Source organism: Oryx dammah, unplaced genomic scaffold (genome assembly GCF_014754425.2).
Source record: "Oryx dammah isolate SB20612 unplaced genomic scaffold, SCBI_Odam_1.1 HiC_scaffold_14, whole genome shotgun sequence".
Taxonomy (NCBI): domain Eukaryota; kingdom Metazoa; phylum Chordata; class Mammalia; order Artiodactyla; family Bovidae; genus Oryx; species Oryx dammah.
The window spans coordinates 42,148,741-42,163,095 of NW_024070198.1; the positions used below are offsets into that span (position 1 = coordinate 42,148,741).

The 14,355-nt window shown below is 46.3% G+C and overlaps 1 protein-coding gene across 2 annotated transcripts in view; it reads right to left on the reverse strand.

Moving 5' to 3' along the window:
* Positions 1-14,355, reverse strand: part of CPXM2 (carboxypeptidase X, M14 family member 2) — a 134,829-nt gene that overhangs the window by 35,121 nt on the left and 85,353 nt on the right. For both annotated transcript variants that reach the window (XM_040255157.1, XM_040255158.1), the window contains 3 exons: positions 9,890-9,974; positions 8,762-8,912; positions 447-535 (listed from right to left, as the gene is read on the reverse strand). In XM_040255157.1, coding sequence (XP_040111091.1) covers positions 447-535; positions 8,762-8,912; positions 9,890-9,974 — 325 coding nt within the window. The remainder of the gene's footprint in view (positions 1-446; positions 536-8,761; positions 8,913-9,889; positions 9,975-14,355) is intronic.

Below are 14,355 nucleotides of genomic sequence, written 5' to 3' on the forward strand. Positions count from 1 at the left end.
GTATATACATACACCACATCTTCTAAAGCCAATCACCTGTTGATGAACACATGGCTATGAACACTGGGACACACGAATCTTTTCAAATTAAAATTTTCCTTTTCTCTGAATACATACCCAGGTATGGGATTGCTGGGTCATACGGTATAGCTCTATTTTTAGTTTTTGAATGAAACTTCATACTGTTTTCTTGAGTGGCTGCACCAGCTTTCCACCAACAGTGCGGGAGGAAGAGCTGCAGTACTAAATCAGAAAGTCTGGGTTCGAATTCTGCTTCAATCACCTGCTGGAGAGAGAGGCTTCCTCTGGGCACCCCCAACCCCAACAAGGCATTCTTAACCTCGAAACCACAAGCTTAAGTGTGGCCTCAACAAACCACAAAAACACAAACACCTATATGCTCCTGGGCACAAGACAGATTTCCCTCTGACAAACCAGAGTCTTACCTGACGCATCTCCTTATAGTTGTGGTGCTTAAAATCTAGGTCATCGGTGGTGGTCATTTCATTCCGTCGGTGATAATAGTTATTCGGATCTAGGGACAGAAATACGGTTTTGAATTCATCCACATCATTCCTTTACTTATGGTGGCTCTGTTAGGGGCCTGATTCATGTGGGGACATAGCCCAACCTCCAGCTTCTAGCATTTGCACAGAGGTGAAAGAGCCAAATTTCAAGAAGCATTTTAAGAGTCAGAACTAACCTAGTGGGGAGAGCACAGACCTGGAGCCAGAATGCCTGGGTCCAATCTCTGCTCTTCTACTCATGAGCTGCGTGACCTTGGATAAGCCACTAGAGCAGTTTTTCCTTAGGATTTTCACTCATAAACAGGGAACAGGGATACCTCCCTCACGGATTCATTGTTAGTATTGGCTGTTCAGTTGCTCAGTCATGTCTGACTCATGGTGACCCCATGGACTGCAGCATGTCCGGCTTCCCTGTCCTTCACCACCTCCCAGAGTTTGCCCAAACTCCTGTCCATTGAGTTGGTGATGCCATTGTTATTTTATCAACAATGTTAAGAAGTTGCTATTAACAGTTTATTATAATATATGCATTATATATATTAATATAAAATTGTTAGTGTCTGGCAAACTGTCACGCTAAATGAAGGAAGGGATAGTGAATGAATAAATGAATTCAAGAGTGAGCATCACAACTGCATGGAAATTTCTGGAAGTGTGGTGGACACTCTCAGTTGCTCACCCAACATGCAGTCTGCTTCCATCCTTCCTAACAGGAGCCCTGTGTTGTTGGGAATCCCCGCTTCTCCACTTCTAGGAAACTGACTTCATGCCCTCAGCTGTAGGAGTACGACATGACTGCTCTAAGCCAATCAGAGCACAGCACCCCTGGCCACTCTTACTAGTCTGGACTGAAGGGAAGACCTTTAATGGCACAGAGGAGAGCGTGAGAAGAGAACCTCAATAGTTACTGAATGAACCAACCCTAGATCCCCATCAACCTCCCCTGGGACTTTCAGTCACGTGAGATAAAAAAATTTCCTGAACTGCTAAGCCAGTGGGGGCTGGGCTTCTGTTGCTGAAGCCAAAGCACCCGAACAGGCATGATCAGGGTGCATTAACAGTGGTGACCTCTGGGGACTGGGGAGGAGACGTCTATTCTTGACTTGATCCTCTTCTGTATAAACTGACTTCTTTCTTTAATTCTTATAAGCTGATACTGCTTATATAATTCCAAAAAACAAAGAACACTCAGAAGAAATGAGGGAAGAGGGAGCAGGAAGAGCTAGAAAAAGGATAAGGGCAAAGGACCATCCTGTGGGCCCTGAGGACTCCCTCCTGACCTGACAAAAAGTTGCGAGGTCTACAGAGCCGCAGCCAGGCTCACGACCTCCACGTCCATCTCCATGCAGCCAGGAATCCTGACCAGCTTAAGTCTCCTTGCAACGTAGAGAGCACGTGGAACTTTAGACAGGTCAACCTATGAACTCAGGAACCACGTGAGCAAAGCTAGAACCATAGCAGGCGTCTGATACAAGTGATCCAAGGACTATTTGCAGGTGGTGGCCGTGGCAGGTGATGGAAGGAGGATCACTTGCTCCCAGTGGGGTCAGGAGCAGAGAGTCCCAATTTGTGTCACCAAACAAGGCCACAGACCAGCAACACCAGCTGCTTGCAAGATCCAGCCTACGCCTACTGAATCAGAATGCATGGTTTTAAAAAATCAAGAAGTTTGAGTGGCACCATGTTAAAGTACGGAGGACACTGCCAGCAATATCACACATGCTGAGATCACCTGAGCCAGCTACCTGTCTGCATCCCACAGCCACAGGGTGTGACTGCTACGTGGACCCAGCCCTGGGGTTCCCTTAAAGGCTGGCAACAGGTTGAAAACCACACACAGACCCAAAGGCCAAAAAGGCGGCTTTTAATGATCACAAAAGGGTTTCCAGTAACACTATTAGAAGCAAATAATGTATGCAGAGGTAGGGCGAGGGGAGCAAGCTGATACTCTGTTCAGAAAAGAAGCTAAAGCAACTCAGGTTTAGCAAAGGCCCCCAGTTCTGTTCCAAGCTCTCTCCTTTGGGGAGGACAGGCTGACTCCATTCTCTGGCAAGTCACCTGCCCTTTGACTTCCAAACCTGTCGGTTTCAAAGTCAAGGTAAAGCACATTTTTCACATGACTTGACCCTGAATGTACCTACAAGCTGATTCCTAAGAGCTATTCACCACCCTCCAAGTCCCCAGAACCTCTTTCTAAAACTCTTCTTGCAATGCCCCTTTTGTCTTCAAACACAAGTTATGCCTTCAAGGTTCTTAAAAAGGACTGAAGGAAAGCTCAGAACTGTACCTATGAAATATCTCCATGTTTGGTAACTTCCTTCCTTCCCTGAGACTAACCAATTTGTCTGAGGATGTTGATCCAAATTCCAGAATTGTCTCGGAACCCTAGGTGAGCATTTTTCACAACTTTCCACCTTCCACCTTTTGTACAAATACTTCTTTACTTGTCCGCTTATTCTGATTGGATGAAGTTTTACGGAGACCCTCTTAGGAGCTTCAACACTGTAGGTAATAAGTGAGAACCAAACCCAGCTGCCCCATCCTGGGGCCCAGAGTCTGCAGGCACGCCCCGTTATTCAGCCCAACCCACTGTCCTCTTTTTCATTCTGTGGATAAAAGAATCCCTATCTCCTGTGCGGAATCTATCCCAGATGCTTCTGAAGGAACAGCCTCACCCAACACTCACGGGGATGGGCACGTGACCCAGGTCCAGCCCATGAAAATACACATGTTCTGGCCACAGCCACTGGCTCAGAGATGATCCCAGGATACAAGCTAGGCTCATAAGTTGATTTTCCCTCCAGAGCCATAGGAGGAGGGCCTCCTGCTGGAGTCAGCTCACATGGTGGATGAGTTTGGGTTATTAGTGGCCAAGCTCCCTGCCTGCAAGCTGGTGACGAGGGGAGCCCTGACTGCACCAAGAAGGCCCCGAGACTGTCGACCCTTTCTTGCCTGAAGCCAGAGTCACATCTACCTCTGAAACTTTTATTCCTGTGAACTAAAATTTTCCTTTTCTCCCCTCCTCACTTCAGCAAATTTGACTAGGACTTCTGACATTTGAAATAGAAGTCCTGATTCAGTCTGCAAGACCTTATTCTCACAGATGGTGCCTTGGGGAATCAGCCTCCTGCTTCCTTTCATGTGGCTGGCTTCATGCATCAGATGTACTGAAAACCAGCTTCTTCCTTCTGGAACACCTTAGTTACGGGAATAAACTCACTCCAGATGGGGATCTTGGAGTCTATAACCTCCTCCCCCCTTCACTTCTCTTACTCGACGACTCAAAATCCCGCTCCATCCCAACAGATCTACTCATTCAGCCTGTTTTGGGTTGAGTGATGTCCCCGCCCCAAAGAGATATGTTGGAGTCCTGACCCCCAGGACCTTAGAACGGGACCTTATTTGAAGAGATGGGTTTCACAGAGCTCATCGGGTATAAATGAGGGCTTAGGGTGGGCCCCATTCCACTGGGACTGCGTCTATCCAAAGCGGAAAGGTGAGCACAGAGAGAAGCACTTGGTGATATCATGTGATGATGCAGGGGGCAACGGGGGCAAGGCGCCCACAAGCTGAGGAGCATCAGAATCAGACAGCAAACCACAGCAGCCCACGGGGGAGGCAGGAACAGACGCTGCCGCACGGCCTCTCAAAGAAGCCGCCCCGCTACACCTTGATCTTGGACTCCTCGCCTCCAGAGCTGAGATGATAACTTTGTTATCCAAAGCCACCCACTTTTTGGTACTGATTTATGCCAGCTCTGGAAATGACTCCACACCCTGAATATCCCTGGCTTCTCACTGACGTGGACACACGCTCTTCTCCCAAATCCAGCACCAGTGCACTCCATAGGATGGTCATAATCGCAGAAGAAACCCCATTAGTGGACATCCAAGGGAACACCCCAGCTCTTGGACCATTCTTGTTTGCTGCTCTGGGGGGCTGGGATCTTGCTTGATGGGAGGGAGTTAGGAAAGGCTACCTTTGCTGGACCAGGGGCTCACTGCTATCTACAGTCCCTGAGCTCACGATGCACTTTATCCAGAACAGATGACTCCCCAGACACTGCAGATTAGAGGTTACCCAGAGATGGAGGAAGGGGACTCGAAAGTGACTACTCAGTGAGTCCAGGGTGTTTTGGGGTCCGTGACAAAGTTCTGAAACCAGAGAGAGCCAGCGATCACACCGTCTTGTGAATACGCTAAGTAGCACTGAACTGTGTGCTTTAAAATGTTTAATTCCATGTTACACTAGTTTCACCTCATTTAAAAAGAAAAACAACGGCTGACCTCAAAGTGCTCTCTGAGGACTAACAGGACACAAAAATCGCAGCCACCGCAGCCCTTTTCCCTCCCTGCCACAAGGCCAGCCCCTCACCCAAGGAAATGCCCACTACCTACTGTCTGCAAGGCAGGAGACCTGGGTTCAGTGCCTGGGTAGGGAAGATCCCCTGGAGGAAGGCATGGCAACCCACTCCAGTATTCTTGCCTGGAGAATCCCATGGACAAAGGAGCCTGGTGGGCTACAGTCCATGGGGTCACACCGAGTCGGACAAGACTGAGCGACTAACACTTTCACTTTCACTCACGGCCTTATGGTCACCCTAAGCCCTGATGCCTCAACAGAGAGTCCTGAGCAGAGATGACCCAACAGCGGAGCAAACAGCACCAATCCCCTTCCGCAAGGTGCTCGGCTCCCTAAGAAGAAGCTGCGCTTGTCCAACCCCATGTGACTGTTCTTATGACAAGGTCGCTCCAAGAGGAACAAGGGGAGATGCGGACCCCTGGCAGAGCTTGTTTTGATCCCAGGTCATTACTGTCAGTGAAAGCATCAAACCCACAGCTCCACGTGGCTCTGAGGAGGGTGCAGCCCATCGTTCATGTATCTTCCGCCCCATCTCATGTAACCTGACCTCGCAGCATCTGCACTGAGCCATCATTCATGCTTATCTTCTGCCCCATCTCATATAACCCCACCTCATGGCATCTCTACTGGGCTGCTCACCCGAGTCCAGGAAACCCTCTGATTAACCATGTTCAAGAGTATAGTTGAGCAGCATTACATATATTCACACTGTTGTAGAAACAGATCTCTAGAACATTCTCACCTTACAAAACTGAAACTATAATCATTAAACAACCCTCCCCCTTTTCTATTAGTTTTGAGCTTTTTTGTTGTTCCTGTTGTTCAGTCACTCAGTCGTGTCCGACTCTTTGCATGTCAGCATGCAGCGTGTCAGGCTTCCCTGTCCTCCACCACCTCCCGGAGTTTGTTCAAACTCACGTCCATTGAATCGGTGATGCCATCCAACCATCTCGTCCTCTGTCATCCCCTTCTCTTCCTGCCTTTAATCCTTCCCAGCATCAGGGTCTTTGCTAACGAGTTGGGCATGTATAGGGTAATTCATGTTCTAGTTCAAAAATTTCTAGAAACATTACTCATGAAGACTTAAAAAGCATCTTCCCCTTCCTCTGCCCCAACCGAGGGTTCACAGGAAGACAGTGAGGACAGAACAAAGAGAAGCCGAAGCAGAGGTAAATGAATTTTTCATAAACAAGAGTTTCAGGAAGAACAGACACTGGGCGGTTGCATCACCAGCACAAACTCACACTGGGCTGAGTGACGGACTTGGTCGGGTCACCTCTGCCTCTGGTCTCATTAACTTGCACAAAGGAACCATGTCGACAGCAAGGCAACTGAGCAAGACTCACCTACCCACATGGCCGTGGGGACCCCTGACCACCCCCAGGACCTCAGATGTGACCACCACCAGTGACACGTACAAAGGCCAGCTCCCCTCTGGGCAGGCTGCTAAGTAACTTCTAGAAGAAAAACAGCCTTGAGTATTTGGGGTTGGAAAATAGAATCACTCCAAGGCCATACTTGAAACCTGTCCAGATTTAACACTGTAACTCTGTCTTTGTGTTTAAATTGCCCCCAGGACCTGTCTTCAAACACACACACACCAAGAATAACTTCACAGGAAAATATTTATTTCATGAGACTCTCACAGGTTGCCCTTTGCCCTTAACTGACAACAGATGAATCCCTGCCCTCAGAGAGAAACCGTGACCCTGCCTTTTAAAGCAAGCAGAGTGAGGCCGCGCTGAGCAACCAGGCACAAAGCCGGCCTCATGGTCCCCTGCCTGGGTCTGTGTCTACAGACGCAGTGAGCTCAGCAAAGCCCAGCAGGACCCCGGCGGCAGCGGGCGGGCCCTGTGATCACCACCCCAGGATGAATAAGCCACAGAAGGGGGGCTGGGTCCCACACGTTTTCTCTGGACCCGCCTTGAAAACACACACTCCTTTCCCACCAGCAATCCCACCTCTTGCTGTTGTTCAATTGCTCAGTTGTGTCCGACTCTGTCTGGACTGTAGCACGCCAGGCTTCCCTGTCCTTCACCAACTCCTGGAGTTTGCTCAAATTCATGCTCATTGAATTGGTGATGCCATCCAACCATCTCATCCTCTGTTGTCCCTTTCTCCTTCTGCCTTCAATCTTTACCAGCATCAGGGTCTTTGTACCATCATCTAATTTAAGCAATAATCCCATAATTCACCCAATAATTTTGGACATGCACAATGACACAGAAATGAAGGCATCCACTGTGAAATTCTTTAGAATCAAACTGATTTTCCGACTATATTTCCAATTTTTGAATCAAACAACTGAATTTCCAACTATAAGAGGCAGTTTGAAAACCTGAGATATGGTGGATAAAAACACCTAAAAGATAGATGGTCTCTAATAGTGTTAGTGACATGAAAAAAGTTCGTAGTCTAGTAAGTACAAGTAAGGAACAAAGAATCTGTCTGGTGGGAGGGTAAGTAGATGGCAGGTGAGCAGACTTGTCTTTCTCACCAATATAGAGTTTGTTTTGAGTAAATTCATACTTGGCAAAGCAAGATCATGGATACCAGAGGGTTGAGGGAAAAGCAATAAATGATATGAAATATACTCTGAAAACTCAGTAAGTGTAAGTTCACGGTGGGGGTGGGGTGGCTATAGAAATAGCATGATGGATATAGAAGCACCTGAGAGCATTAGAGCTCGTGGTACCCCTCCTCCTGGCAGGGGGAATCCAGAGATAGTCAGGCCTGAGTTTCAGATAAGACAAGAATGCTGAGACTTCCTTGGAGGAGGAAGCATAGGAGAGATAGCCCAAAGCTGTGCTCCTTGTTTGTTGTGGCCTGGCTGTGGGTGGACAGGAGGCGAAAATTCCCAGAGGCTCTGGTGAAGGGCCTTAGGAATGTTCTGGAGGCCAGCTTCCTGCCCTGGAGATGTCTGGTAAGGATGAAGAAGCCGCCACAAAAGGCTCCAGAAAATAGTAGCAGTGTCAGTAGCTCAGTTGTGATCCCAAGGACTCTAGCCCGCCAGGCTCCTCTGTCCGTGGGATTTTCCAGGCAAGGATACTGGAGTGAGTTGCCATGCCCTTCTTCAGGGGATCTTCCTGACCCAGGGATTGAACCTGGGTTTCCTGCATCGCAGGCAGATTCTTAACATCTGAGACACCAGGGAAGCCCACAAAAGGCTCCATACAGGCACAAATCCCTAGGTTCTGAAAGGCCGACAGAACTGCAAGCCAGACCAGATTAGCTTGTCCAGAGCAGACACCAGCAAAGGTCCACAGGCAAAAAGCGCATATTAGTTCAAGCCCTTTATTTCCTCCCACCCTGGAGTTACACCCAATTCCATCATGTGAAATCAGGCCAAGGGGGACACAACCTAAAGGAACAAGCACCCAAAGATACAGGCAACCAAATGAAGCTACTTAAACAGAAAGAGGCTTCACTATGTAAACAGAACAAGACTATGTACATGGTCAAGTTTGAAATTAACTTCTGCCATGTCCTGTAACCAGCGTGGCAAGAGCACTCAAGGGCAACTAAACACGTTACCAAAATAATTTTATGCAATTTTTTGCCTGCTTCTGAGCAGCAGCGCTGGGTGAATTTTTAACCTTGAAGTAAGGATCATCTTAAAGTCCCAGTGGGCAAAACCACAGCTGGCATGTTACCTTAATACCCCAAATGCTCAGAGAGTTTCTGAGTGTTGTTCTGGGAGATTTTCGTTTTCTTTTTGTTTACCTATGTTTTCTAAATATTCTGCAATAGACGTGGTAATTTTCTTAGATGAGAAAAAGACTGTGTGGCTTATTTTTATTCACTTTGCTGGCTAAGCACCTGTCTTCCACCGGCGTTCCCTCCCTGCAGGAAGCACAGAAGGGCAGACCCACCTGGCAACGGGCAGCCAAGGATCTCCATCCTCAGGCAGATGCTCCCATTATCGAACCAGGACTGGGGGTTTATGCGGATGTAGCGCGCCACCATGGGGACGGGCAGCTCATTCAGTACAGGGATCTCCTTTTCACTGTTTCCTTCAAATATCTATTTATGCACAAAGGGGAAAAGGAGACTCTTTTAGAGCTTGATTATCAAGTCATGGAAGAGTCAGTAATTCACTCAGTCCGCAAGATTTCATTAAGGCACACCTAAATGTGAGGTTGGCATTTGGGGGAGGCGGGTGGGGAGGAGGAATGGATCAGGCCTGGACCCTACCCTCAGGAAACACCCATCTAATGGGGGTGGAGCGGGGAGGAGGAGGAGGGTTAAACTTAGATATCATAGGTGAAATCTATTAGAGTCATGGCAGAGAGACAGCCACAGAGCTTTGGGATTTCTGAAGAAGGAAAGGACCAGGTGAAGCTTTGGGGAGGAGGTGCCATTTGAACTGGCTCTGAAGGAAAACTCAAGATGCAGGAAAGGGAGGGATGCTAGAGAAAAGGAAGTGATGGCTGGAGACACTGGATTCAGCGGAAGAGCAGCCACCTCCCTTTTACTGGAACACAGAGGAGTGGGTACAAGTGGGGGGGTGGGGGCTGAGAATGGGAACGAAGGTCAAAACAGAGGCTGCAGGCAGGCCGTGTAAGGCACTGTACCGTGATAGGAACTCGCACTTGAGAACCCGAGGAAGAGGGCGACAGGGTCAGAACTGGCAAGCTTGGAGGGAGGCATGGAGCTGAAAGGCCAGGTAAGTAAAGTAAGTTCAGGAACTATTGTAACTGAAGAGCCGTGTGGGCACCAACAGAACCCACATGCCACTGGTCTTCCAGGGCTGACCTGTGACCTACGGAAGATACCACATCGCAGCGACTCTGACTTTTACACGAGCCCTGACCGTGGACCACGTGGTTCTGAGCATCAGGGCATGGAAAGGAGGGTCATCATCCATCACTCTGGATAGTTGGTTTGAGTTGGCACAGAATCAGCCAACATCCTGGTGCAAACACTGGCTGGGTGTCCACTGCCTCTCTCTGGAGAGCCCTGACAGCCAGACCCCCAGGGCATGGTTAGAGGGGACTCACCATGTCTCCAGATCCATTCTTAACAGTGACCCACGTATGGCTGTCATTGCTCACCATGACCTTATAGGAGGTCACCCAGTCACTCCTAAGAAAAAAATAAAACATCATTGGGACTATGCACTTTAGAAGGTTTCCTTCTTCCACACAGAGGTACAGCAATAGGCAAAGGGGGTCCCAGAGGTGGACAGCATGGGGTCACACCCTGGCCCAACTCTCACCCTCCCTGTGGCCTTGGCTAGTTAAGTGACCCATCTAGGCTACAGTTTATTCATCCATGAAATGGGAATCATAAAAGCACCAAGCTTAAAATATTAATGTAAGCAGTAAATGGTTTCATACCCTTTAAACATTTAGGACAATGCTTGGCCCCCGATAACATTATAAGTTTGTCGTGCACAAACTTTATATGGAACATTGACATCACATGTAGTAGCAGAGTTCCACATGGAAAAGTGATCTCAGTAAAAGTGGAAAAGTCAGTCTAGAAACTTCATTTGGAAAACTGATTTGGGAATGTAACAAATGAGATCCCACCAATCACAAACACAGCAGCCTGAGTCTCTAAGAGATAGTAGGTTTCTCCTTTTTTCTGGCTGTCAGAGCCGGGCAGACAATTCCCTGACCCCACCTCCAGCAATAATCCAGAGATATCCAGGCTCCAGGCCAGATCCCTGTCACCACATTCTACTGCACAGAAATTACTGAGGGAAAAAGAGCCAAAATGTGACTTCCCAGGTGGGAGGTCAATTTGGTAGGCTAGGCAAAAAAAAAAAAAAAAAAAAAAACTTTCCCCCACTCTGCCTCAGTTTTTTATAACATTATTTGTTAAAGCAACGGAGAAAAGTCTTCCCGAGCATCTTCCCTTTTACATTTTTTAAATATTGGAACTAAAAGCACCAATGGACTAATCTCTTAGAACATTCCACCAGCTGAAGCATTTGGAATTCTTGTTTTCTGACTGTGAAATCTCCTTGGACTCAGGATACAGATAGATCGCAAGAAGGTTCCCCTGTCAGGCTCCTCTGTCCATGGGATTCTCCAGGCAAGAATACTGGAGTGGGTTGCCATTCTCTTCTCCAGGGGATCTTCCTGACTCAGGGATATAACCCTGTTCTCCTGCATTGCAGGCAGATTCTTTACCATCTGAGCTACCAGGGAAACCCAAAAGTTATTATTCTTAGATGCTTTTACACGATCTCAGTAACCAATCTTCAGCTGAACCTTCTTCTTTCACCTGCCCACCAGCTTTGTGTGAGTACCTGCTGGAAGCCAGGATTTATCAAGCAACACGCTCCCCCTAGGGAGGTTAAGGACTTGGGCCCGTGCCTGTGTGTGAAGACCCAATAAGCAAACCTTCTGAAAGGCACTTCAGCAAGTGCTCAGATCCTTTGCAGTAGGAAATTATCTTCATCCCAAATAGCAACCTGTTTCCCACATTCAAATCATTTTCCAATGGCTTGCATCCTTAGTTCCTTTGCCATCTGTTTTTCTGCTGATCACGCCCATGGTGACCCCGCCAGGCAGGTGGCAGAGGTGAGGAGTGTATCCTACACAGTGGAGATGATGAATTTAGGAAGCCTCTCAAAAGAAGCTGGGCTTCCCAGGTGGCACAGCAGTCAAGAATCCGCCTGCCAATGCAGAAGACGCAAGAAACACGTGCTCGATCCCTGGGTCAGGATGATCCCCTGGACAAGGAAATGGCAACCCACTCCGGTATTCTTGCCTGGGAAATCCTATGGACAGAGGAGGCTGGTGGGCTACAGTCCATGGGGTTGCAAAGAGTCAGACACAACTGAGCATGCTCAAAAGGAGCACATAAACAAAAAGAGAGGTATGGAAAGAAAAATTCAAACAAGTTCTCCAAAGAAAAGGGGAGAGAGAGAAAAAACAAAAGTTGAGAACCAAATAACGATTTCTTAAACTTAATAAAAAGAAAAAATAAACATGAACCAGTTCAACACTTGCGTTCGAAGGGTGATTAATTGCTTATGTGGTTCAGCCCTCTCTTCTGACCTGCAGACCTGCATCATGTCCTCCTGCCTGTCTGACCTCTCCACTTAACATCTCAGCCACGTCTCAAATTGAACCTGCGCCCAAACCAACTGATTCATTCGTCCACTCTGTACCCCAACCTGGGAGCCCTTGCCCCGGAAAAAATCCTGCCATCCACCCAGGGCAACAAAACCCAGAGTCCTCCTTGGTTCCCGACCCTCCCTTTCTCCATGATAGTGAATTCATCACCCGGTTTTGTCAATTTTACCTCCCAGAGCTTTCTAGAACCTCCCACTTGCCCCAGCTCCACTGCCGCCATCCAGCCCAATCTCTCCGGCCAGGACTACTGCAGTTGCCTCCAAACAGTCTTTTAAAATTTAAACTGCCCTCCAATCTATCCTGCAGTCAGAGGCTTACTTCTTTTAATGAAATAGGTAGGCTGCAGTCTATGGGGTGGCACAGAGTCAGACACGACTGAAGCGACTTAGCAGCAGCAGCACCCCCTGGTTAAAGTATCACTCTTATCTTAGCATTAAGACCAAATTCCTCACTGTATTCTACAAAACCCTTGCTTACCTCTTGTTTCCATGTCATTTCTCTCAATCTCTGATGCCAGCTACACTCTCTCTTGCCTCAGGGCCTCTGCACACACTGTTGCACTTGTCCGGACTCCTCCTGTCCTGTCCCCTGTCTGCCTCTAAACTATTAGGATTCAGTTCAAAATATGAATTTCAGTGTGATTTCTTCTTTGTGATTGTGATTTCCTCTTTGACCATGAACTATTTAAGAGTACAATTTTAAATTCCCAGGTACTAGAGGTTTTCCGGTTATCTACTCACTGCTGGTGTCTAGTTTAATTTCATTGTGAACAGAGAACATACTGTGAACCACGCTGACCCTTTGTTGAGGCTTCCTTTATGGCTCAGCATGTAGTCAGCTTTGGCTAATGTTCCGTGTACACTGAAGCTCACTGCAGTCCTGTGATTGCCGTGTGCAATGTTCCACACAGACAATTTTGAACAAATGTCGGCCTTTCCTGGTGGCTCTGTGGTAAAGAATCCGCCTACAATGCAGGAGAAGCATGAGACATGGGTTTGATCCCTGGGCTGGGAAGATCTCCCGGAGGAGGGCATGGCAACCCACTGCAACGTTCTTGCCTAGAGAATATTGTGGACAGAGGAGCCTGCTGGGCTGCAGTCTCTAAGGTCGCCAAGAGTAGGACACGGCTAAAGCAACTGAGCGCGAGCATGACTGATATGTTGTTCACGTCTTCTGCATCCGTGATTTTTTGTCTGCTTTTTCTAACAGTTATAGACAGAAGTATGTAAAAGAGAATGCGAAACTGACTGCGAATTTGTTTGTTTTTGCTAGTTCTCTCAACTTTTGCTATATACACTATGAAGCTATGTTGTTGAGTGCATACAGATTTGAGGTTGTGATATATTTTTTGTAGATTGACTTTTATGATTATGAAATATGCTTTTTTAATTTCTATCAGTGCCTGTGCCTTACAGTCACTTTGTGTGATAGTAGGAGAGCTAACCATGCTTTGTTTTGGTTAAGATTGATATATTTCCTAATTCTTTACTTTTAACCTCTGACATAGTTTAAATTTAAACTATTTAAACTGTGTCTCTCATGAATTTTTTTCTTAGGTACAGAATGATAATATTATTCTTCTATTGGATAATATAGTTCATTTAAATGTAATTAGTATTATATTTAGATTTATATTTATTACCTTATTATTTCTTTTGTAAGAAGAAATTTCTATTTTGTAATGAAATAATTTCATTTTCTGTTTTGAATTTTCATTTTATGATCAAATATTCTTACTATTCTACTTTTTTCTTTATTAATTTACTAGTTAAATATTCACACTATTCTTTTCATAACTAGCCTAGAGATTACATATGTATCCTTGAATTAGTAGTCTTACTCAAATTTTAATTTCTAACACTTTTATAATAATACCAGAACCATACAATAATTTAAGTCCATTAACCCCTCTGCCTTTTGCATGATTTTGGAATTTATTTTTAATTCTATAAATTCTTTAAATTTTCTAAGATATTTACTACTCCTGCTTTGTATGGTTAGTAATTGTAAGCCTACTTATTTAACCTTTCTGCTAGCCTTCATTTATTTTTGCATTTTCATATTTCCATCTGGGAAAATATTCTTTCTGCTTGAAGAACATCCTTTGATATTCCTTTTAAAGCTGATATGTTGGCAATAAGTTTTTAGGTTTTTATTGTCTGAATAGGCTTCGTCTCACCTTCATTTTTGAATATTTTTTCTGGGAATTCTAGGTTGACGTTTTCTTTCAGTACTTTAAAATATTTGATTTCATTAGCTTCTGAGGCATTGCTTCATTTACACGCACACATTTTGAAACTACTGCTTTGACATTTAGTAAAAGTACAATAAGAGTGGGAGTGGAGAAATGAGCATGAACCATTTTAGCTTAAATC